The 27,406-nt window shown below is 35.1% G+C and overlaps 1 protein-coding gene across 9 annotated transcripts in view; it reads left to right on the top strand.

Moving 5' to 3' along the window:
- Positions 1–27,406, top strand: part of RASAL2 (RAS protein activator like 2) — a 335,304-nt gene that overhangs the window by 195,829 nt on the left and 112,069 nt on the right. The window contains exon 1 of one of the 9 annotated variants that reach the window (XM_078156476.1): positions 14,536–14,619. The exons of the other annotated variants lie outside the window; for them this stretch is intronic. Within the exon in view, the coding sequence (XP_078012602.1) occupies positions 14,607–14,619 (13 nt within the window). The 5' untranslated portion in view covers positions 14,536–14,606. Of the gene's footprint in view, positions 1–14,535; positions 14,620–27,406 lie in introns of those variants that run through there. 9 annotated transcript variants of the gene reach the window in all.

Here is a 27,406-nt window from a genome sequence, read left to right as displayed (position 1 = left end):
TTATTTTGTTAACCTACTTTGGCAGGAGATGAGAGGTAGGAAGTAGGTGGTTGGGAAAACTTTGTTATGGTTTAGTTGCATAAATAGAGCCAATTTTGTGCTGTGATTTGAGGACATCCTTTTGAAATACAGTGCTTATTCCCTAGTAACTACTAAAAGATTAGTCAATTCATGAAACTAGAATATCCTTTTTAACTAGAACTTCAGTTATCAGAAAAGTATTGCCATACCAGGGAATCTCTGTAATTGGTAACAAGAATCTATCCAAAAAGTGATTGGCAGGAGAAGAGTATTTGAAAAATTTGTTTAGTCAGTGTAAATTCTTGGAGAAAACAAGAATCTAACAGGTTTTAAATTTTTATTAGATTCCTGAATAATTAATAAATTGTTAAAACTTTATCTCACTTCCCATTGTGTTTCTTCTTGAAGCAGACCATGAATTGCCCCATGGTCATCTCCCTTCCTAAGTATCTTTCTATCCACATTTGTTACCATAGCTTTATCTGAGTTGAATCAAGAGGGAAAAGTGGTGAAAGGAAAGCTATGCTTCACTTATGAACTTGAAGGATTAGTAGTCAAAAATGTGCATCAGTAGGCATGTAAGTGCCTAACTTTGTACAGTAGTTTTGGTTTGCCATGTAAGTAGTCCTCCAATTTACAAGTATCTGATGCCCAGATAAATAGGAGAAGGGAGCAGAGGTCAACTCTAGAACATCTGCTTTCACTAGTTATATGCTAAGTGGAGGCAATTTTCTTTTTCCTCCAATTTTGAATGCTTAGAAATCGGTTGACTGAGAATATTACCTTCTCTTGTGCAGCTATACTTTGTTAACAAATTACTGGTGCCCCAAAGTAGTACCTACCATATCCAGAATGAGAGAAGATATATTCTGAGTGTTTTAAGCCATAACTCCATTTTTTTTCCAATGGTGGTTAAGTAAGCATATCTAATAGTATATAAAATATTATTTATTTCAGATGCATGTGGGCTGAATAGCTTTGATAGGAAAATACATTCCAAGTTGTCAGCAACCTTTGTTTTTTTAATGATAAGCTTTCTTTTGACACAAAATGCAAAATCACAATGTCTACAAAATTGATTCCCTCACACTACATAACTGCCCAAAATATTTAAGCACAATAGAGTAAGAAAGTGATTCCATATGAAGATATGTGTAATCATATACTGTAACAATAGTTGACTGTTAAAAGAAAGAGTGGAGATGTGTCAGTCAGTCAACAAGCACTTATTAAGCACATAATACATACCATACTCTGCTAAGAGCTGGGGAAACAAAGAATGGCAAAAAAAAAATAGTCCCTGTTCTCAAGGAGCTCACAGTCTAATGGAGAAAACAATAGAAAAACAATTATGTATAATCAAGAAGGGTGTGTGTGTGTATGTGCACGTGCATACACATGTGCACGTGTGTGTGTGTGTGTGCAAAATATGATAAACTGGAGATGATCCCAAAGAGAAGGCACTAAGGTGGGCCTTTACCTGACACTTAAAAGAAGCCAAGGAAGATAGGAGGTGGAAAAGAAGAAGGAGAGGGTATCGAGCATTGGGAGGAGAGGAGGACTAGGTGGTACAGTGGATAGAGTGCCAGGCCTGGAATCAGGAAGACTTATCTTTGTAAGTTCGAATCTGACCTCAGACACTTACTAGCTGTGTAACACTGGACAAGTCACATAACCCTGTTTGCATCAGTTCCCTCATATGTAAAATGAGCAGTCAAAGGAAATGACAAATACTCCAGTATCTTTCCCAAGAAATCCATAAATGGGATCATAAAGAGTCAGACAACTGAAAGTTGACCAACCAACAGTGAAAATGCATGGATTCAGGAGATGAAAAAATACCAGTGTGTATGGAGTAGGGGTAGGGTCTCCTGGAAATGTAGGGAGGGGCCAGGTTATGAAGGTCTAATTGAAAAAAAAATGGAGGATTTTATATTTGATCCTAGAGGGAATAGGGAGCCACTGGAGTTGATTGAATCAGTGGAGAAAGGGCTACAGTGGGGAGAGACTTGCCCCAGAGAAACCAACTCACAGGCTCTTTAGTAGTCAAGGTCTGAGACAGTGACGGCACCAGAGTAGTGACAGTGTCAGAGGAGAGAAAGAATATGCAAAAGATGTTACAAAGGTAGAAATGACAACTAATTAGATATGGGGGATGAGAGAGACTTAAGTGTTGAAGATGACCCTAGGGTACAGCCTGGCTATAACTAGGAGGATGGATGATAATACTCTCTTCTGTAATAGGGAAATCAGTGAGAGGGGAGGGTTTGGGGGGAAAATGAGTTCAGTTTTGGCCATGTCCAGCTTAAAATGTCTACAAGACATCTAGTTCAAGGTATCCAAAAGACTGGAGGTCAGGAGAGGGCTTAAGTCTAGACAAATTGATCTGAGAATCATCTACCTAGAGATGATGGTGGAATCCATGGCAGCTGAAGATTACCAAGGGAAATAGTAGAGAGAGAGAGAAGAGAAGAGGGATCAGGAAAGAACCTCAAGGGACTGTGTGTGCTTTATAAGTTAGTGCCACTTATGTATAATTTTTATTGATTTTATTGTTTTAAAGTTGTCTTCATTTACATAGTTGTAGTAATTATGCATATTATACTTTTGGTTCTACTTTGTTTACTCTCCAGCACTTTTTACAAGTCACTGTTATTTCTTTGAATTTTTCATATTTATCATTCCTTATAGTACAGTAATATTCCATTATATGCATATATCAAAGTTTTTCCAGCCACTTCCTCACTCCTCAGGCAAATAATGTTTCCACCATTTTGCTATTATTAAAAGTCTTGAACATTGGTGGCACTGAGTAAACGTTTGTTGTATTGAATTGGTTGTGCTTCAATTTGAAGTCTGTTTGAAGTGAATCACAAAATCCTTTCAGCCTCTTTTTACCTCAGTTTGTTTTATGAGCTCCCCAAGTACCCAGGGTCATTTATAGGAGAAACTAAATATCATTTTAGTATATTTCAGTATACAACGTGGCAAGTCCTAAAACTAAGACACTGGTTTATTGGAGTGCCAATTCCATACTGCATTGTTATCAGCTGACTTCTAAGCTCTTTAGAAATTCTACTTCAGTACCATTTGATTGGATCAGACCAGAGGGTTGGGGTTCACATATCGACAGAACCTTTCAAAAGTAATATTTAGTTTTACAGCTGTTTGGAATGTACATCCAAATGTTCCTGAGAGCTGCTCGACTGAGGAATGATCATTTCACAGAAACGTGCAATTTGTACCCTTCCTTCAGGTCACTTGGCACAAGAAGACAGAACACTTAAAAGGTAGAGGATTGGAATGTAGGATTTACAGTTTCTTACTTGTAAAATTCTTTCTAACTGGAACAATGGAAGCTAGTTAGTGCTCTTGCAGTATTTTTAAAAGGGGCTGGTTTGTGACAAAGCATTGTCACAAAAAGCTATTTTCAGTGTCCATGGATTATAGTCTTCACTGTGGAGTGAGTATATGAAATTTCCTGAGAAAAGAATCAAAGTTTTTATTTAAAAAGGCAAGGGATGGGGCAGGAGTGAGGGGGTGGGAGGAAAATATCTTGTAAAATCAGAGAAAGTGATGGTTTATGGGATCTGGTCTGAGAAGGAATCTGCAATGCACCAACCTATGTTAAGGTTATATATTCAGCCAAAAAAAAAATACTAATGAGAAAAGAGTGAACTTTTTTTTTTAAAGGAAAGAATATCATGTTTACCATGGTTGAATATTGAAAATCTTTCTCTTTATTTCACCTTCTCAGACTTGGCTTTCATGCTTTTTTCTTCCATATGAATTTCTGACAACAGAATGGTGAGAGATACTGCAGACAGTCCTAGTATCCATAAACTAAGAGGCCTGGGCATTCACACAAGACCCTTACAAAAACAGTCTTCCAAGAGTTGCCTGTTTTGTTATTGGTCAGTGAAAATAATATATTGTCTTAGTCACTAGGCTTATTTGAGTTGGATTTTAAAAAAAATCAGGAAATTCCAAATTTTTCTGTAAGTTGAGGCTTCTTGATTTTTTAGAGCTTCTGGTATTTGTGAGGTACATAATTTCATATGTGTTTATCACTCAACTTCCACAAGCATTTATTTAGTGCCTACGATGTGTAAAAGACATAATTCAAAGTCTGTTTTACAGTTATTTTGAGGGTTTTTCTCAATTTGACTTCATCAAAAAGGGAAAGACAAATATGCCATGTATGTATGATCATATATAAACAGAAAATCATATCAATCATAGCAGATAAAAATTAAAAAAGAATGTAGTTTTATCTTTTGAGGAGAATGGATTGTAACAATGCCAATGAAGTGGAAGGAGCAGAAAACATGGGGATACCTTGGTATGCTTCAGTTGCACTTTGGTCAAAAGAATCCTTGTCTTTTAACCTATTTGACATTGTAGCTTTATTGAATATTCTTTCCTAAGACTTACTGAATATTCTTCTTTTTTTCCTCTTTTAAAATTACTTAAATTTATGGGACAAAGGGAAAAAAGCCTATTTTACTTTAAATAAATACACCTAAACATATACTGCCAATTTATCAATAATTCTAAATCCATTTTTATTCCCCATGATCAATATAAATATATACAACTGGGTTTTTTTCTGTTTTATATAGCTGTTATTGATGTTTGTACTGCTTCTTTGCATTATTTTGTATTTTATACACCTAAGTTTTCATTCTTACAATTGTTAACCATTTTTCTGTTACAGTTAAGTTAGCTACAAACATCTTTTTGTTTGTGTGTTTGTTTTCAATTACTTCCTAGAGGAGTTTATGGAGGAAATGTTCCCAGTAGTTGGATTAGTGAGTCAAAGGTAACTGACCAATATTATGACTTGTGTTATGTATTGGCTAGATAATTTGATGTCTGCATTACTGTTCTGATCACGTATTTGCCATAGATTAAACTGATAACCAGTTTACTTGGAGCCTAGCTTTTCGCAGAAGCTTTGGTACCTGGCCTGTGGAAGTTCTTAATTCTAAGTCACCTTCTCAGGTGCTTGTGACTTACTAGGCTGGAAGTAGGATTTTGTGTTCCTGTCCCAATTCTGGTGATGAATCATTTTGTCAACTGAACAATTGAATTGAAGTCATGGAATCATAGAACTCCAGAGTTCAAAGGGTCTTCAAAGGTCTTCCAATTTCACTCTTACCTAAAACTCAGATCCTTTCTGTAATAGAATATTTGACTAAGTGGTTATCCAGCCTCTGTTTGAACATTCCAGCAAAGGGAATTTTACTACCTTTCAAGGCAGCCACTCTATTATTGGGTAGCTCCAATTGTTAGGAAGCTTTTCCTTATACTTCTTCCACTCTTTGATTTTAGTTCTCCCCTCTAGTGACATGTAGAATAAGTCAGTTCTCTCTTCTTTTCAAATAACTGAAGACAGCTTTTGTGGTATCCCTAAGTCTATATTTCTCCAGGCTAAATATCCTATACTCTTTTTTTTTTTAAATTTTTTTTTAAGCAATTGGGGTTAAGTGACTTGCCCAGGGTCACACAGCTAGTAAGTGTCAAGTGTTTGGTCTGAGGCTGGATTTGAACTCAGGTCCTCCTGACTTCAAGGTTGGTGCTCTATCCACTGGGCAACCTAGCTGCCCCTATCCTATACCCTTTCTGTTGGCCATCATATGGCATTGCTCTAACTTCCCTCATGATTCTGTTCACTCTTTAAGTGATAAGCTGTTATTTGCCTTTTTAAAAATGTGGTCTCCAAACTAAACATGGCATTACAACAGATTATCACTTCCATTGCTGTGGAGTATATTTCATATAGCCTAAGACTTCATTAGCTTTTTTGGCAGCCAAATCTGATTGTTTATTTAATACTGAGCTTGTGGTCAATTCCACTGTGAACATCTTTTCACATGCTATCACTGCCTAGCCTTGTTTCCCAGTCCTAGAATATAGGTGATTTTTTTAACTTTAAGTACAGTTATTTAGATTTATCCTGATGTAATTTCTTCTTGTTAGATTTGGCTTCTTGTTCCAGCCTAAACATTATCTTTTGGGATCCTTACACTTTTATCTAAAATTACCTCTCCTTTTTTTTTGTTTTGTTTTGATCACCTACATATTCAATAAGTTTGCTATAAGTGTGTCTATCTACTTCATTGATAAAAATATTGAATACTACAGGACTAAGACCTGAGTTCTGTTGCATTACTATTAAAGACCCTTTCTTGTGTCTCTCAATTAATTAGTGCTCTTGGGCACAGTTGTTTAGCCTCCTACAATTCTACCTGTCTCTTCATCCAGTTTATACTTCTCAGTCTTGTCCACAAAGACACCATGAGAGATTATCAAATGCCTTGCTAAAATCCAAATACATACTATTTTATTTAATTTACTCTCCAACCTCCTTGTCTGTGAAGGAGCTAATCTATGTCTATGAAAGCCTAGTGGGAAAAAAAATGAATATTGGACCTCACTGGATTAAGCAGTTTTTCACTTTTTTTTTCTGTTATGTACTACTGTGACATTATCTTCCATATAGATCATTAAGTTTTAAACTTGTGGGCAAAAAGCAGAAGAAATTATTCTTTTCCATAGTCTCTCTTTACCCAAGGCCAAATCTTAGCCTAGGGCAAATTTCTGTTTAAATCATAAACCTACCAGGTTGAACAGGGATTTTAATGATTGCATAGATGCATAATCTTTGAAATATAGAGTGTCCCAAAAGTCTTAGTACAGTTTTAAATTTTGGTAGCTTAAAACTACACTCAGACTTTTGATCCACATTGTATTGGGCAATCTAATTTCTCTTTTTGTTTTGTTGTTCTTTTTTTCTTAGAACTATGTTTCCATCTTAACCTTAGAACTGTGTTGCCATCTTAACCCAAACACATTCCTCAAAGAAGATTTTCAAGTTGTTCATTGGCACTGATAGTTACTGTCTTAGTCTAAACAGTAGTAGGCTGAGAGGGCATGTTCATTGCCAAGAGAGAAAATATATGATCCCTCATGATCGGTGGAAAAATTTGGCTTACTTTCAAAGCACACAGTAAATTAATATCTGAATGCAGCATTCATGTTACTGAACTACATTTTTGCTTTGAAAAACCACAGCTCAGGAATTGACTAGGATTCCAAAAATGTGACTTGTTTTTTATTTTGTATATGATTTGTTCTCTGGGTCATAACCTGCTTATGTTTGTCTGGTTTAATAAATTTGCATTGCAAGTCAACAGTGGATGCTATCATGACACCTGTGAGAGAATATACTGGGAAAACAATGTTTTTAATGCAGCTCCTTTCCCCAGAGAAATCCAAAGGAGTGTCTAGGGATCTCCGGACAGCAGATCTTGATACTCCAGTTATCAGAAAAGCAGCTCATTATGAATTATGAATTCTACATATTTTTAAATGATTGTTTTCCAAAATTAGGAGGAACACTTTAGCCATTCAAAGACTATTTTCTGACATATATGCTGTTTAGAAAAATTAAGAGCAGTATTTTGTGGATTAGTGTTCATAGTCCAATACATCATTATCATCGTCATCATTGTTATAGCTGGCATTTTTAAAAATTTACACACAGATAGATAGATAGCTTTAAAGTTTTGCACAGCACTTTATAAACATTATCTCATTTGATCCTTCCAACATCCTTGTGAGACAGGTGCTATTATTATCTTCATTTTACAGATGAGGAAACTAAGCCAGGAAGATATCAAGTGACTTGCCCAGAATCACACAGCCAATAAAAATAAATGTTTGAGGCAGCGTTTGAGCTCAGGTTTTCCTGATTTCAGGTTCAGCTTTCTATTCACTTTATCACCTAGCTTCCATCTGAGCAATTCACTTAGTTCAATATAAAGGAGAAAGTTAGGATCCTAAGGAACTTTGAAAAATAATTTCTCTCTAAATTAGAGCTTTTGTTATTTCTGCAGCATGGAGGGTATTATAAAATAGAATGCAAATGTTGGACTTTTGAGACTACTACAAATATTATACTACTCTATTAACCTTGCAGGCTTTGGGGAAGGATACAATTGGGTCAGTCTCATATGGTTAATTCTCAGTTATTTCCTTCATTAAGAATTGAAACTTTACTTGTGGCTAACGTCTTTTAAAAAGTCAAAGGCATTAATAAAGATGTAATTGCAGAGAGATTATTCTTACAAATAAACTGTTGGTGGCATCTCTTGCAGTGGGCTAGTTTGGTCTTCTTTTAAAGTACTTTTTGATGCAGGCATAGGTAAACCCAACCTAAATTCAGTAATTCCTCCCCTCATCAAACTGCTGCTGACCAGAAATGCAGCTAAGGCATTTGCACATCCTAAATGTTGTCTCACTACCTTTGAAAATTGTGTTTGCTCCCTGTGTGTTGAGCAGCCATTTTAGAATGGAGGCCTTGCTATCATTTGTCACAAAATAATAATGGTGTCACAGAAAACAATTGTTCAAATAAATACAGGATCATTAGGGTTCTAGCCTTGCACAGGAACTTAACCACCATTGATGACATTAATAGTAAAATACATTTTAAGTTCTAAGCAATCAACTCTTTCAAAAAATAACAAGCTTTATTTTGACACATCATCAAAATCCCAATTTTCTTGCAGTTGAATCCTCCACAGTGTACAACTGCACAAATTTTTTAAGCACAAAAGTGTGAAAGAGTAATTGCCACTGATGGTATGCATAACCTTATTCTTTAATAGTAGTTAACTGTTAAAAGAAAGGACAGATATATAGCTTATCAATCGTACCACTTCTATTTGATTTTTGCTGATTTTGTTGCTGCTTAAAGTTGTCTTCATTTACATAGTTGTAGTAATTATTTTTACTCTTCTTTTGGCTTTACTTTGACCATTCCACAACACTTTATAGAAATCTTCACTTATTTCTTTGATTTCTTAATTGGCCTATAATTTGGATTGACAGTTTCTTTCCCTTTATATAACTTTTTTTTTATTCTAGTACCTCATAAGACCACTTTGGGTTTTGGCTCTGTGTTTCATTTATCTCCTCTATTTAATTTTAAGTGGTTGTATATATCTATAAGGAAAAAATAGAACATCAGTGATCTAGACTTCAGCTGCATGCAATTATATTTTGCATACAAAGCATATATGTTTTTGTATCAGCAGTATGCCAGAAGGTGACTGTAGTACAGTTGTTTGCTAAAATAGATTTTGTAGAAAGAGTAACTTATAAATTTTAAATTATTTGGAAAATAAGCCAAAACCAAGTGTTTAATATCTTTATCAGCCATTATTTTTACTGAAATTGTGGTGTATTATCTGTATCACATGGAAAGGATATACTGATGTTTCAGTTATGTCACAAATTAACCTAAAGGACAAATCAACAAGGCTGCAAAAATATAATTGGTTTAAAAGAGAAATCAGCCACTAAAGAAAATGGTTTATTGAATACCACTGTGAATTCCTTTCTTAAAAGGGGGAACTGGTATTGCTGGCAAGTCCCTGGCTTCAGAGATAGTAATATCCACTAGGAGGCAGCTCTGGCCAATTAAGTGTTACTAGATGTTGACAGATGTTTAAAGATGAAAGTTTTGCTTGAGTTCTGTTTTTATATCTGACTAAAAGCTTACAGTGGTAGAAGTTGTAATTTTCCGGTAGCATCATTCTGCTATATCTACTTAAGTTTGAATACCTACAGATTAGACACAAGGTATGGAAATACCAATACTATTTTAACTTTACCTATCCCATCATCGTAGTTTCCAGAATAATGAGGGAATGAAGTCTGTTCAAACATTTTTTCTTTATGTTTGAAATATGGGCTGCTTGACCAGAACTTTTAAACATCAGGTAGTTATCATCATAGTTTGTTGCTTCATTATTCATTCACTCTTCCAAAACACTTTAAGCCTTTGGCTAACCCTGTGAGAGAGGTATCTGGTTTATTTGTTTATTTCCCCTCTCTTCATAGTTCTGTATGTATGTATTCATATGTGCATAATATGCAGAAATGCTCCTATTATTAAGCTTTTTACATCCATTTGTTTTGAGGAAATTTCTCCTCATATCCTTTACCCTCTTTATCTGCAAAATCAAGATGGGGGGTGTGGCTTTTGGTCAAATTTGGCCATATATAAATTCCAATTCCATTTTTCTCTGCTAATCCTATCCCTGCTACTCCACAACATGATTTCTGAGCTAGGGAGCAACTTGTGTTGCAGTCTTAAGAACTGTAACAATAGATACCTTTTTTTCTTTATTTCATTGCAGTTCCTAAACGTAGTTGACACCTTTTACATTTTCCCGGAGATCACTGTGGAAAGGAAAGAAGCCACCTTATTCTAATACAATAATCGAAGATGTGTGTGTGTGTGTGTGTGTGTGTGTGTGTGTGTGTGAGTGTGTATGTGTGTGTGTTGAGAGAGAGAGAGAGAGAGACAGAGAGAGAGAGAGAAAGAAACATGTGTTTTGTATACTTTGGTTCCATCAGCATGCCAAGGAAATGTTTTTGTAAAAATCAGTATTTTAATGACATAACTGAATAAGTGGGTGAATTTGGAGTGGAGATTATTTCAGACACAATGGTTTTATTTTCCAAGATCAAGTCTACAAGGAATGCAGTGGGAAGAATGCTACATTAGGATTCCAGACCCAGTTCATAGAGAGTAAGATCCAAACAACTACTCTTCTTTTATGGCTCACTCTGTGTGAGCCATATTGCATATAGTGTAAGCAAAGATAAAGTATTCGTTTTGGCAAAGAAAGTCTATTTAGATAAATAGCACATCCTTTGGCATGATGGATTGCTATTGGAATATGTATTGGTTATATGAAGGTTTACCATCTCCCACCAGTACCTTGGGGGGTAGTAGTTGTCACAGATATAAAATTCCATTATTATATTTTCTAAGAGGAGAATAAAGAACCACCTATGTCCCTTAAGTTTTACATACTTAACTTATCTGTATCATTGGTAAACTTATAGAATTATGGGAGTCAGTGTTAAAAAGAAAATTAGACCTCATTTAGTCTAATCCCCTTATTTTGCAAATGGGAAAACTGAGGCTTAGAAAAATTAAGCAACCCATCCAAGTTCACAGAGATAGCAAATGGCAGAGCCACGACCCACACTCAGTTCTTCTGGCCTCAAGCCCAGTACGTACTTTGCTAACTTCTCTCATAGTTAAAGGAAAGTAAATTTTTTAAAACTCCATCCCTTTTAGAAACAAGAGCCAGCAAACAGTAAATATTGGGAGCCTAAATATGGCCTTCAGGAGATGGTGAGGTCATACATATTAAATATCTTTAAGCTATGTACAGCATAAAGTGGAAATCAAGCTTTGAAGTTGCTTCTTCATTTAGTTTCATATAACATTTGTGGATTTACCTATAAGTAATTTGTGTACTATTTTTTCCTAACCCATTGTCAGGGAAACATTCCTCTAATTTTGAAACCATATGATATTAGTTTCGAACAATTTGGTAGACAACGTGCTTCAAAGGACAGTGATTAAATGAGAATTCATTGAAGTAGGGATTCACTGTACTGCTACTCATTTTCATTGTAAACTGAGGCAAATTACTTTTCTTCTGTGTCCCTTGTCCTGTATGCATCTTAAATTTAATTTGTCCAAAACTGAACCCCTCACCACCCACTCCTCCTTCAAACTTACCATTACCTATTGAGGCCACTACGATATTTCTAGTCTTCTAATCACATTCACAGCCTAGACTTCATCTTCAACTCTTCACTCTCCCTAACTTCTTGTATTTATTCCATTGCCAAATCTTATCAATTCTACTTCCACATCTGTAACTTCCCTCACCTCTCTACTCATAGAACCATTCACCTAGTTCAGGCTCTTATCTTCTTTTACCAGGGTTACTTTAATGGCTTTCTAATTGGTCTCCCTATATCCAGCTTCTCTCTTCTTCAGTCCATCTTTTATATGCTTCCAAATTACTATTCACAAAGCAAGATCTGACTGTATAAATACGTGTGTGCACTTGTGTATAATATATGCTATCCCAAAATGCAAGTATGTGATGTGGGGAGATCAAAACAATGGGTTATATAGTAACTTTACAAACAAAAATTTTTACTAAATAAAAATACTTAATAAGAATATATAAACATTTATCAAGGATACTCATATATAGGTATAGCTCCCCAGGTCTATACCTGTGAGTTACTCACAGATCAATAATACCAACCCATCCAAAAGTTTATCATATTCAAAGAACTGCTCTCCCTTCTTGATACTCAGTTGTATAAGATTTAGCCTATTGCATTCTAGATCTTATGATTTATGACTGTACAGGCACTTAAAAATCTTTAATTCCACGCAGCCTCATCATGTTAAGTAAACATTTGTTGTTCTCTGTTTACCAGGCACTGTGCTAAATTCTGAGGGATACAAAGAAAGGTCAGTACAGCCCTTCTTCTTAAGGAGCTCATGATCTAATCGGGGGAAACATGAGAACAGCTGTGGACAAACAAGATATATACAGGAAAAATTGCAATTAAGCTCAGGGAAGGCACTAGCTTTATATGGGATCGAGAAAGACTTCTTAGAGAAAGTGGAGCATTAGCTAGGACTTGAAGAAAGTTAGTAGACAGAGATGAGAAGAGAGAGAATTCCCATCATAGGAAGAAGCCAGTAAAAGTGCACAGTTAGGAATGGAGTGTCTTGTGCTCCCACAGAACAAATGGTACCATATCACACTCTCCTGACTCAAGAAGTTTAGTGCTTCCCTATTGCTAGGACAAAATACAGCCTTTTAAAATTTTTTTTAGTTATTTAAAGCCCTTCACAATCTGGCTCCAAACTCTCTTTACAGCCTGGTGACACACTCCACTATACTTGGAATTCTCTCCTTCACCTTCTGCCTCTTGGAACCTCTGCCCTTCCTCTGAGTCTCAACTCAAGTACCACCTTCTTCAGCAGGCCTCTCCTGCTTTCCCCATTTGTTAGTGTTTTGACCTCCCTGAAACTATTTAGGATTTATTTATACTTATTTTTTATTGACATATCTGTTATTATCTATCTTGTAGTTCCCCCAGTAGAATGTAAGCTCCTTGAGGCCAAGGACTGCCTCACTTTTGTCTGTGTATACACAGTCTTTGGCATTTATTAAATGCATGCTCATTGATCCCCTGAAAATTAAGATGACCTATTAATTGACCTATTTAATGAAATTATTTTAAGAGTAGTAAATCTTGTCACAGCAAACTTTGCATAATGTAAAGTTGTTTATAACTAGTAATAGTGAGTGATGTTTCATACCTCTAGTGGGAAAAGAATATGTTGTGTCATGATGTGATCCATTCAATTAGTTCTACTCCATGTAACTTCTCCATCCCCAGCTCCCTTTGAGTTTTATCTTGGGAGTAGAGAGGGAGTATAAATTGATAGAAAAAATCTAGAGGAGTTAAAGGAAAAGCTTATTTGAACTAGAAAAAAAAATACTTAAAAGAACATGGAAGCCAGCAACATTAAAGCAAGAGGACTGCCACAATAATTGAACTAATATTAAAAAAAATTGAAAGCATTTAAATTACATGTGGGGAAACCCTGCTTCCCAACATTGTATGTTTCTTTTTGCCCTTTGTGCCTCTCATGTCTCACCTATTGTAGCACTTCATGTGGCAGGTAGGATCCAGTGGGAAGTAAACTGTGGGTGATATGCTAACCTCAGCCCAACATATAACATCTTACATGATCTTTACTGGTAACAAATCCTGGGGTATTTGCTACCGTATCCCATTTTCTAAACTGGGGGGAAGGGGGGAGGAAGAAAAGGTGAAGAGAAGTCTAGCAACCAGATTGATTTTTAAAATAAAATTGTTGCTGGACAGTCATTTTTACAAAATTGAATGTATGTTATTCTTTTTCAGTTACGTTTTTGGTGGAAGAGCCTACTGATTATGAGGGAGCATGTTACTTTTAAAAATAAAATTAAATACTGTGATACTCGGAAGTATCATAGTAAATTATGGGAGTTTCATGGCTCATTCTCATTTGTTTTAAGATACTTTTCAAAAGCACAAGCACATAGACACGTATAAAACACAAAGGGAAAAAAAGGGGGAAAAAGGAAAGACAGCCCTCCAGCCCTATGTGTATGTGAATTGGCTGTTAAATCTTACCTGATACTTATTTTTGAAAAGTTTTATGTACACATGCAGCCTATTAGCCTGAAAAATTCAACATTGTATTTAGTTTTTCAAAAAAGTAATTGATTTGAATATGTAGAATGTGAACTGGTTTTTTAAAATTTTGCTATTTAAAATACACATGCACAGATCCATGTCCCCCCACCCCCACCCCTCGGGACAGGAAAATGAAGTGCCTAGCCTGGTAAATCACACTGCTGTTCCCAGGGAAGATTGCATGCCCCCAGTGCACTCAGAGACGCAGAGTGAGCCAGTAAAGGCAGAATGGCTATTGTTTAACTCTGCCCAGCAAGAGGACCGAAAAGAAAGAATTGGGTCTGACTGGCTTTGGTGCTGGCTTTTCTGCATTCCAAAGTGGCTGAGGCACAGAGAGAGCCAGGAGAGCCTGGTTGCTGCACAGGGAGTGTTTGGAGTTTCTGGCCAGCATGCTGGTAAGAGCATGGTAGAGGGACCGGCAACTTCCCAGGATGCAGACCCCAGGTAAGATCCCTGTGATGTTAACTGTAATTCTAGAAAAGAAATAGCCCCGTCAGAGACAGCCCACTCTAGTAGGTTGGAGATGGAATTCCATCTAAAACTGAAATTAAGGTAGTTGTGGAATTAAAAGGAAACTGTAGCTTTCAATATGTGTATTCAAAGACTATGTACATTTATGTTTCTGTGTAGTAGCTTTTCTCTTTTTTGGAGGTTGTTTCCATAATTGTCAATTCACAGGAAGTGTGCTTTTGAATGGGATGCCTTTCAGCTTTCCAGGAATAAAATTAAGGGTGAAAGTGTCAAAAGAGTAAAATATTAATAACAAGGTATTGATGTTTGAGATTAGCATATTCCTTTAATTCCCTGCTCTGTGTGTGTGTGTGTGTGTGTGTGTGTGTGTGTGTGTGTGTGTGTGTGTGTATTTCAGTACTTTGAATTTTCCCAGAAGTTTTCAATCTGGGAACATAGGTCATTTCCATAGATAAAGGTAAATGCTTTTTCTAGGTGAAGGACGACATTTTTGTTCCCTCTGAGCAAGACTAAATATGCAAGAAGCAGCTGGCAGTTGTCCAGCCATCAGAATAAAATTACATTGGCTTTGCTTGAACCACAGTAGAAACATGATAAATTAGTGACACGCAGAATATTCAACAGGTTGATTCTCTCGGGAAAGTTAAGAGCATTTACAGGAGAGAGATAGGAAGAAGAATATTGCTTCCTTGTTTTACAGCTTAGATGTTTGGTTTATAATGACAGTAGGTTACAAGCTAGAAGTTTTATTTCACCAAATTAGGGTATTTTGCAGGTGGAAGAGACCTTAAAGATCATCTAACTGAACCTACTCATTTCAGATTAGAAAACTGAGGCAGGAGGTTAGGTGATATGCCCAGCTACATGCAGCTAGCTAGATGTGTAGGAGAACCTGATTCTCCTGCCTCCTTTTCCAATACTCTTGGTAGTATACCACATTGCCTGCCACTAATTTTTATGCCTCCTAATTTTAAAAACATACCTCTTATGCTTTGTTGACTACAGAGACAACAAACATCATCTGGGGAAATTCAAATGCAATATATCCTGCATTAAAGTCTTGTTTATGAAAAAGGTGATAAATTCACATTGGCCCCTTGCTTTTGGCTATTAAGAGATCATTTTCTACAACATCTTGTCTGAAGAGAGGAAAGAGAATTGTATTTCAGTTTAAGATGGTTATATGGTATATTGCTTTGATCCAAAGAAGCACCTGGCTATGACATCTTCTAAGTATTTACATTTTAAGGTTAACTTCTTTCCCATGGATACTACTTTTTGAAGTCTGTAAATGTTTTTAAAAGCAACTTGCTAATTTCTCTGTCAGAAAATAATTTACATTATTTTACATTTACATTTTGGATGAGTAAAAAAAAATCCCATTACCAAGATTTTTATCTTGGGGGAGGGGGGAGGGAATATCTCTTCACAACCTTTATCTCCTCTGTAGGTTGGCCCATGAAATTTCACAGTATTCTATCATTTCCAACTCTGTTTCTTTTTATTAAGCTCTAGCCAGGTCCCAGCTAATTCACAGACTGCTTTATGAGTCTTGCAGACTCAAGAACCCCAACAGTGGATATCTGTCTTCATACATTTTCATTTAGTTTCAAAGCATAGTTATGGCTCTTTCCATTTTTCTGGAGATCATTCATTGTAGAGAGTAAAGAGGTCACACTATTCTAGTGTCAATATAGTCACTATCAGAAGAATCTGTCATGGCTTTTTACATGTCCTGGGAACAAATCAGCTTTATTTGGATATAAGCACTGGGAAGGGATGTTGTCCTGTTGTATCAAAGCTTGACCTGATTATTCCAGTTTTCAATTGTCTATATATAATAAATACCACTGTGACTCTTAGAACAACATTGTGGGATGGGCAGCAAGTACAATGGGGAAATTTCATTATTGCTCCTGGCTATTAGAAACCTAATTTCAAAGTGAATCTGCCACCCAGGAAGAAACAGGAGACTTTATGTTACAACAGGATCCGTGATTTAAGCATGCTCTTTATAAGAAGACAGTGGCTGCTGGAATCAAGAAGGGGTGCTTCATACGGCCTAGGAATATGTGTCGAGAACTTGCACAGGCCTTGGATGTTCTCTCACTTTCCAGCTGGCATGTACTAAATGGGTTGTACTTGTGCATTTGTATGAATGCATATATACATATATATATATATATGCATATATATACATGTGCATTTGTATGAATGCATATATATGTATATATATGTGTGTGTGTATATATATATATATGTATATATATGTATATATATATATATATATATATATATATATATATATATATAGTAGCATCTAAGTGTTGTGAAAGGGGAAAGCATGGGGCCTGAAGTCAGGGAGTCCTGTGTTCAAATCTTGCCTCAAACACTTGCTAGCAGTGCGATGCTGGCAATTCATTTCATCTCTCTCAGTCTCAGTTTCCTCATCTGTAAAATAGGGATAATAATAACATCTTCCTTAGTGTTTGTTGTGAGGATCAAATGAGATAACATGTTAAGAGCTTTGCAAACCTTAAAGTGCTATATAAATTTTATTGTGTATATCCACATATGCATCCATACACAAAGAACATATATAAAATGAATAGAAATATTTTTTTAAAATTTTGCACTTGGAACGTCATATTTCTTGATATCAAGAATATTCATTAGTCAAACAGTATATTGCTGATATTTTAAATTAATCTTCTGAAGAAACAAGGTGTGCTGGCCCACCTAAATACATTATAACATACTGCTTTAGTGAACACCTTTTTTTCTTTCATGTACCTAAAATGTCAAATTATTGTAGGCTTGTTTTTTAGGAGGAAACTGCCATAAGCTTGCTATTTGTGGACACATTTCATAGGAGATTTTGTATGAAATAGGACATTGCAAATTTAGCTAAATTAATTTAGTTCCAGCTACTGTTCTCTTGAAGGAACTCAAGGGACCATTCCCTCAGCTCTATCCCCCACCTTTTTTTCTTCACATAAACTTTTAAAACAAGGCTAAAAATCCTGCAACATGGCCAATATTCTTAGGAAAGGTTCGGAGGATATTTTCACAGGAAATGATCAGAGCTGCTTGTTATTGAGTCAAAGGGATTACTGTTAAATGACCTTTCTCCTTTTTCCTGCTCCTTGTATGTCCCACCTCATGAGCTATCAATTTCTTGTATTTCCAGCCTCTAATTCCCATCTAATTCCCAATCTCCCAAAAAGGAAAGGGGAATTCCATAGTTTGGATATTTGACATGCATCATAATATCAAAATTATTTTGATATGAAAATCACCAAATTATCCATCATGGTTACTAGAGCCTTCAGTATTTTTAGGCAGCAGATACAGCTGTTCAGGTTCTCTCCTCATTACCCTAATCTAACCTCTGACCTTCAGGTATCACCTAGATCTAAAATAGCTCTTTCTTGGGTATTCATTTTATACTTTCACAGCACCTTGAACTTGATCTTGCTTTTAGCTGTGTATCAGTTGGCTTTATTGAAAGGGTAGAGAGTACTTTTTTTTTAATAGACATGGTGTAGAAAAACAAAACCAGGCCAAAGTTTTTTTTTCATCTCTGAAGTAAGATCATTGAGTAAAATGATCCCTAAATTCCTTCCATCTTTAAAATTATGTTTTTCTCTGGTCCTTAAATTTGAGCCCCATGACTTGTTAAAATGCATTCTTTAAATGAAGGATCAGATAAAATAGCTGATGGTGGTGTTTCCTGGTGAACAAATAATGTGTCTTCAAAATTAGCTATGACTCAGCAAGATGAATTCTTAAAATCTGGGTCTCTTTTGTTGTTAGAAGAATTGAAAGGGGTGATGGGTTTGGCCAATCCAGATTCCATGTTTTAATTATAGATATGATCTCAGCTTGGGTTTGGAAGCCTCAAGCAATGCCATATAGAATACTGTCTTTGTATGTTTAGTTAACAACACTTGATGACCGAGAGACTACCAGGCAATTAGAATTCAGATGAAGACCTTTGCCTGTCCTGTTCTATCCCTGCCCTCTTTCAGAAAAAGAATAGCAGTAGCTCCCTTCGCAATGAACCATTCACTTTAATTGAAAGTGTAATGATAGTAAACATGTGTGAGGGGCATCAAAGACCTTTTCTCTGTTCTGATATGAGATTTATTTCAATAGTCTGACTCCATAGGAGTCTGAACTCACTAGGTATAGAGATGTAGACATTTTGGGAACGTCTGTATCATTCTGTGGTTTTACTGTGTGCTGTTTGTCCCAGGGAAATTTGGCCAAGCATTGAGTTCTATTCTTTATAAGTTTTTATAGTATTTTGTAAGAATTCAACATGAAAATTCAGTTTAGCTAAATGCAGCTTAAGGAAGAGAGAGAAATGAAAAGAGACCGGGAGACTCCTTGTTTTGTTTACTTTTTAATGACCTATCAGAGCAAATATGCAACTTCAGTATGAACCCTGGCAGTAGGTATCATCAAGGACACCTAATCAGCCTGTCAAACAAGTTATCCACTTGGAGGTATTTTTCATAATCCCATTGTTAATGTGTCATAAATAAGTCAATTCAGCACAGCAAATATTTAGTCCCTGCTATGTATAGGACATGCAGTACCTTTGAAATTCTTGAAGAGGCATTGTTTTTCATGTTTTTTTCTTTTGTAATATTTGAATGTTGTACAGTGTATGTGTGCCTATTAATTTTTGATTATTACATTTTTATTAGAAAAAGTGGATATATTGGTTCATAAATGCTCCCAAGTTATTTCTTTTCCTCTCCCCAACCATGCCTCCTGTTTTCTTAGAATCTGTTGGTCTTAGAATCAGGGGATTCAGATTCTATTTTTTTTTCTCCACAATATCTTTGCTCAGTGACCCTGTTTCCTCATCTCCAGAATGAAAGGGCAGGTTGATAAAACTAATAATTTCAAGTTTATTTTTCTCAAGAAATCTAGTGTTTTATTTTTTAAAATAAATCTTATTGATATTGCTTATTTTTACATCTTCCCAATGTATCCCTTCCTCCTTTCTCTTTTAGAGCTATCCCATATATATATATAAAATATATATATATATTTTAAATTGAGAGGCGGGGGCAGCTAGGTGGCATAGTGGATAGAACACCAGCCCTGAAGTCAGGAGGACCTGAGTTCAAATCCGGCCTCAGACCAAACACTTTGACACTTACTACCTGTGTGACCCTGGGCAAGTCACTTAACCCCAATTGCCTAACCCCCCCCCAAAAAAAAAAAAGAAAGAAAAAAATTAAGAGAGGGAAAAAATCAATTCAACAAAAGTCTGACATATTCAGTGTTCCATACTCATAGTCCCCTACCTATGCAAAGAAACAGAGGGATGTACTTTTTCATGTCACCTGACCTTTATAATAATGTCATAGCATTTAGTTTTGGCTGGCTTTTTTAATTGTTGTAATTTCCATTTCCATCATTTTCATTTTATGTGTTGTTTTCCTGGTTCTGCTTGCTTGATTTGCATCACTTCATTAAAGTCTTTCTATGATTCTCTAAATTCACAATATTTGTATTTCATACAGCACAGTAATAATCCATTACATGCATATACCATACATTGTTTAACCATTCCCCAATTGATGGGTAGTTACTTTTTTTTTCTGCTTCTTTGCTAATACCAAAAGAAATGCTGCCATAAATATTTTGGGCTATAGGGAACCTTTCTTTTTGTCATTGGTCTTTTTGGAATATATACCTTTTAGTGTTATATCAGGGTCAATGGATATTTTAATTACTTTGTTCTCATAATTGCAACTTGCTTTCCAGAATGGTTAGAACAATTCAAAATTCCACCAACAGTGCATTATTGTACCTGTCTTTTCACAACTATTTCCATATTTTTTTTGTCTTTGCTAATTTGCTAAGTATGAGAGAACCTCAGTTGTTTTGATTTGCACTTCTCTAATTATTAGTGATTTGAAGTATTTTTTTCATGATTGTTCATAGTTTGCAGTTCTTTTGAAAACTTTTTCTCCATTCTTTGTTCACTTATCTGTTGGATAATGTTATTGGTCATATATTTCTTTAAGAGTGTGTGTGTGTGTGTGTTGTGTGTGTGTGTGTGTGTGTGCGCGCGCGCACACATGTTTACACCTTGGATATATTAGAGCCTACCAGAGATATTTCATACAAAGATTTCCCCCCCAGTTATCTATCTCCACCTCTCTTCTTATTCTGATTTCATTATTTTTTGGAAGTAGTTTTTAGTTTTTCAGTTTCATGTAATAAAATTTATCTGTTTCATCTTTTGTAATTGACTCTTTCTCCTTTGGTTAAGAATTTTCCCAATCACAGCAAAAGAATTAGAAACTGAGGGGAAGCCCGTCAGTTGGGGAATGGCTGAAAAAGTTGTGGTATATAAATGTAATGGAATACTTTTGTGTTATAAGAAATGATGATCAGGCAGACTTCAGAAAAACCTAGAAAGACTTATATGAACTGATGCTGACTGAAGTGAGCAGAACCAAGAGAACATTGTACACGGTAATAGCCCCATTGTACAATGACTAACTTTGACAGACTTTTCTCTCTTCTTAGCAATGCATGGGTCTAAGATAACTCCAAAAGACTCATGATGGAAAATGCTGTCCACTTCCAGAAAAAGAATTGTGAAGTCTGAATGAAGATCGAAACATATTATTCGCTCTCTCTACCTCTCTCTCTCTCTTTGTTCTTTCCCGTGGTTTCTTCCATTGGTTCTAATTCTTCTTTACAACATGACTGATGTGAAAATAGGTTTAATATAAATGCATATGTTGAGCCTATCTCAGTTTACATGTTGACTTTGGGTGGGAGAGGGGAGAGAGGGAGAAAACTTGGAACTCAAAATCTTATGGAAGTGAGTGTTGAAAACTAAAAATAAATAAATTTATTATTTTAAAAAAATAATTCTCCCAATTCTCAGCCTGATCTGATTCTCTTCTGATTTTTTAATAGCATGACCTTTAATATTAAGATCACATTCACCTTGTGTTTATTGTGGTATATGGTTGTAAGATGCTGAACTAAACCAAATTGGTGCAAGATTGCTTTCTAGTTTTCCCAGAAATTGCCATTTAGGGATTTTTTTCCCTATCTTTTCATGTTTTGGGGTTTATCAAACACTGGATTATTGAGAGTTCAGTTATTTTTGATTCTTCTTTGTCTAGTCTGTTTCATCCATCTACTGTCTATTTTTAGCCAGCATATAAAATGGTTTTGATGATTATTGCTTTATAATATTTTAATTTATAATAATATTATATGATGTCAATAATAAATAATAACTTACATTTACATAAGCTTTTGCTATTTGCAAAGCAATTTATAGAAGCACTGAAATTCAATAACTTACTCATGGTCATACAGTAAAATTTTGTTGGAAAAAACATTTGAACACAGGTATTTTCACTTCAAGTACAGTGCTTTTGGCATTTTACTATCAGGACTAGTCAAGTAATAAGTGATCACTAGATAAATGAATGATATCCTTGAGAAAAATATGAATATCTCAAAGAAGATATGAAAGAAAGTCACAGGAATAATTAGAGGCACTAAAAATCTTTCCGGTATTGTGGGTGGAAAGAATTTAAACATTTTAGTCAAGGGACAAGGAAAGAATGTCTATTAATAGTGGGGAGATAATAGTCACTTGTATATCTTGGCCTCTAAGGAAGTATGAGTTCACCACTAAAACAGTTTATCCAGAGTGGTTATGGACTTGTTCATATTTTGTCAGAATAAAGTTAATCAATTATTTTAAAGAAACAGATTTAGTTCACTTAATTTTTTTTTATGCGTGCCAAAAAAACTTAAGGATATTCAGTCTACTTTTTTTATTGTTGACTTTGTATGAACCTGAGTTTTTACTGTGATAATGAATTAACTCCCATATTTTTGTGGCTCGCATGATTTGGCATATCCAAAGAGAAATTGCCTTCAGGTATCTTATTTTCCCTTGAGGTTTTTGAAATTTCAACCTACTTACTATTCTAAATGTGTAAATCCTATAATTTTGTTAAAAATTAAATATATCATTATAGAGCGTGCAAAAATATTAATTATTTATAATACCCATAGCAAGCAGCAGGGTGCTGAAGGCCTAGTAAAAGCTAGCTAATTATTTGATCTATACTAGAGGTGTTAAAACAAGGGTTTGGATGACTCCTTCCTTAGCATATTTTAGAAGGTCTCAGGCAGGAGGTTGGACTAGGTGATTTCTCAGGTCCTTTCCAGCTCTGTGATCTTAGAGTTCTTCCATCTTCTTTTAGATATCAAAGAACACAGATCTCTTCTGGCTCCATGATAGTCTGTGTGGTCCTGTGTTTCTATATAAGAGTAGAAGGGTTATATTGATAATTTAGTCATTAAAGCAGACGAGAGGCTTAAGCAATAGTAGTATTGCTAGTGCCATTAAAGAAAATGGAAATCAATATTTTCACTTTATAATCTTGTTAGCTTACACAAGAACAAAATGCACTAAATGGGAAGGGAGAGAATGTTAATGTAATTTAAGGTACAGATGGTAGACTAAAATGTTATTGCTTGTATCTCTGCTTAAGTAGAATTATTTTGGCCATACCACAAAGATAAGACTTCAGTTTCAAATAATTTCCTATGAAGAGATCTTTGGACCCAGAGGCCAGTGAAGAAATGGTTGTCTTTGGCCTGATTATGTTTACAGAAAGAAAATTTAGGCCATTATAAAAATGTATATTCATTTTATTTTTATTTTTATTGATAAGTATGAGTAATCGTTTAAAAATAAGGGGGGGAAAGTAAGCTTGAATCCATAAACTAAAAAGCAAGCAACCATAAATGATTGTGCATGTGTCTATACCTTCCATTATTTACTGTTTATTAACCTTACCTCTCCCCAAAAGGTTTATATTGACTTTAACGTGGTCGTTCTTCTTTTCTGTGTGCATAATGTGAATTTGCAACTCTTATTGTTGTCTTTAACTATATGGTTGTAGTTAGTGTGGATATTATCCATTTGGGTATGCTTTCATTGCTCTACATCACTTTATACATCTCATATTTCACTTAATTTTCCATATTTTATAGAGATTTTAAAAAATCTCATTGTATTCAAATACCATAATGGAGTGTGTTTCTAGGGGTTTTTTTGTTTTGTTTTGTTTTTTGCCATTGTGAAATAGTGCTGCTGGATTAATATTTATACGTATAGATCCCTTTTTTTTCCTAGTGACATTCTTGGTGTATAGTTACCCTAATCGGTCAAGGATATGCATATTTTTGTACCTCTGATTTTATAATTCTGTATCTTTTGCCTAAAATTGGACTAATTCATGACCCCATCAGAAGTGAAATAGCATGTCAGTTTCATCACAACTGTGTCAGCATTAAATTTTGTCATCTTTTATTATCCTTTCCAATTTGATGAAAGCCAACTGAGATTTATTTTGATGCTCATTTCTCTGATTATTAGAGATTTTGAATATATTTTTTCACTTGATTGTTGATAGGTGTATTTCTTATTTTTGAAAATTGCCTTTTAATATAATTGGAGAACAAGTGATCCTACTACAATAAATTTGTGTCAGTTCCTCTTAAATTTCCAAGTGTTGGATTTTTTAAAAATCAAAAGTGTTTGATGCAAAAAAAGTTTTTTTCTTCTTTTCCTTTAGGAGGTTGTGCATAAGCTTTTCTTAATATACCCTCAAATTTATGTTTTTTTTAATCTGCACCTTTAATTTTTTTACAGGTGAACTTATAGAGCTATCACTTTTTTTGTGTTAATCCTGTTACTTGCCCATCCTCCTCTCATCTGTGCATGTCTTTTCAGAATTTAAATTCTGATAACATCACTACAAATCTGCATTATATGGTTGTGATAATTATTGTTTTATACATCATGTGAAGGCTGAGCATGTAAATCCCCTTCTTTTTCTTGTTCATAATTTCCTTTGATATTCTTTACTTCTTGTTTTTTGTAAGTCATCTTATTAGCTTATCTAATCCTATGAAATGTGGCTGTACAATTTTGATCAGAATAGTGAAGCTGTAGGTTAATTTGGTAAGTATTGCCATCTTTACTATGTTAATGTGTTCTAATCATGACTATTAAATGGCTCTGCTATTATGTAGGAGAGGAGAGGAGAGCAATGTGGTGGTCTAGACCTGTAATTTAATTGATATAGGGAACTTCTGGTATGGAGACTCCCTTCACCAATGCCAATTGGTGGTTCCATCTGTAAATTCCTAGGGCATCAGGAGGTTAAGTGACATGCCCATCATGACATAGATAGGATCTATCACAGAAAGGCTTTTAAGCTGTTTAGATTTTCCTTTGTTTATGAAAAAAATTATTTCCTTTGGGTGATTTCCAGATCTTTTAATTCATGTTATTTTTCATCATTTTGGAAATTTTTCCCTGTGACCTGCTCCTTACATCTTTCTTTGTTAGCAAATCTCTTCTCTTTTGAGGTTTTTTTTTTCCCTGCATGAGAGAGAATTCAGGATTGGGGTTCTTTTTGAGTCCTCAGTCAGCTATCTTGCTACAATTCTCCCAACTTGAGATTTCTGATCAATTATTTAGCCTGGTGCCATTTTTTATAAGTTCATATGTTATGAAGACATTTATTATGTGAATAAACTGTGAATTGTATTTGCCAATAAAATGTAAATGACCAAGCAGAGCCACACTTCTGGGTCTATTGCTTCAGTGTTCTGATTTATGACAGTCCATTTCCTGAGTATCAGAAATCATAATCTGATTTTTATCCACTGTGAACTAAATGACCTAAATATTTAAACAGAGTAGTTTTCCCTTTCCTGTTTCAGCCAATATTATGGCAACATAGGTGCTCATGAAAGTATATTCTGTTTGATTCCATTGCCACTTTTGCCATGGTACCCTCTAAGCTGTCAGTAAGAGAGCTTGAAAATTATATTTTTAGAATCTCCCTTTTCATGGCCCACTCCCTCAAACCTTTAAAAAGGTCCTCCTAGAATTCTGGTTGCGTGGACGGAAATGATCTTGTGGCTTCCTTTGAAATTTCTTTGTGTTTTTGCAGAGGGGGATGCCATTAGGTTTATCCTGGTGCTGAAAATTCACCAGTTCATGTATGCAGCCAAGGGTTTTTGATTTGGGGTCAGTGGAAAGGTTAGATGGGGAAAGCATCTGGGAAACCAATCTTGGAAATGCATCCTTGTAACAAAAGAGCTACTGTGTGAATAGCCTTTCAGAAACTCTTATCACTGCCCTCTGAAACACTAGCATTCATATTTCCTACCCTGATTTAATCATATGTTTTACAACACAACTACATTACCATAAAATGCATAACTTGGTACAGTTCACAGATTCTTCTGAAAGGGGGTTTGGGCACAGAATCCAATATGGAAATAAAATTACCCTATGAAGTAAAGACTAAGTATATATGATAAGTGTGTTCTTATTAGTAAAGGAAATGCAAAATAGTTTTTATGTGTAAGAAAAACTCATTTTTATCAAATTACCAGTATGACCATTTGAAAATTTCATTACAGCAAGTAATAGTAAGTGCTCTTGTCATAGCTCTAAAGATTTAATGAGAATCTTCCCTTCTTTCAGCCATAGACATTTTACCTTACTCTATATTTTATAGGTTGTATGACCAGGTATTTTAGATTATTGAGAAATGTGGGAAAAAACATCTACCCTAGTGATGTTGTTCACTAGTAGACACCTCAGAAACATTTTAGAACACACCATGGTAAAATACTGAGTTTATTTTTTTTCTTTTCTCCCTCTTCCTTGCTTTTTTTTCTCTCCAAGTTCTGTCTATTCTTTTCTCTTATCTCACAGCTAAAATACATATGCTCACATTAATATGTCTAGATTCATCTGCAGCTATCTCCACTAGGTTATTGCTATTTCATCTGTTCTCTTCAGACTCAATGCTCTTCATGTTAACATACCTATATCATTCTTCCTAAAGCTCTTCACTAGCAATACCCACACCAAATTACTACCATAGAATCCTTCTTCAGGAAACAAAATGCAGTTGCTTATTTTATTTTCTAGTCTGTCACTTTACTTCCCTCTTGACTTCTCTTCAAAGTTTTTTACCCTTCTGCTGTGATCTGTTATTTCTTTCATTTTTCACCTCTGCCTCATTTGCACCTTTTCCTTCCATTTGCTCTATTTGATTTGCCCTTCTGCTTCCTCCTTTTAGAAGCTACCTAGGCCTAGAGTAACATTTCTGTTCCTTACTATCAAACCATTTGTCTACCCAATTTCAAATTTTCCCTAAAATTCTGGAATTTTCCCAATGTCTGGCATTTAATACCTTACTATCTTCATGCTTCTGGACAGCTTACATAACTTTTTTTATGCTTTTGTTTGTTAGAATATTAGCCAGTTATTTTATATGTTCTAAACCGTATCTGGTATTTGTCAGCTTAAATGTTTGACAACATTGATAGCAGCCTATGCAACTAATATGTCCATATAAATATGAAGCTTTGAAGGTGCATCTCAGAAACAGAATGAGATCCAAAAAGAACACGAACTGGAATAAAATCTTTGGGGAGAAAAAAATAAACCACACCAAATGGAAAGATAGGCGAAAAACAAATATGGCTTAAAATGGTAGAAGTTGGATAAGAAACTAACTATATTGACTAGTAAAATAACATTGCAGTGAAGAAAGCAAGCATTATATTAAATGCATAAATCTCAGTTTTATATTTATAGAGCATTAGGTAATCTTCCTATCATATTCAAGTTATGTAACTTTCCTGAAGGTCAGAC

Source organism: Phascolarctos cinereus, unplaced genomic scaffold (assembly GCF_003287225.1).
Source record: "Phascolarctos cinereus isolate Bilbo 61053 unplaced genomic scaffold, phaCin_HiC Scaffold_5;HRSCAF=322, whole genome shotgun sequence".
Taxonomy (NCBI): domain Eukaryota; kingdom Metazoa; phylum Chordata; class Mammalia; order Diprotodontia; family Phascolarctidae; genus Phascolarctos; species Phascolarctos cinereus.
This window is presented reverse-complemented; position numbering and strand designations above follow the sequence as displayed.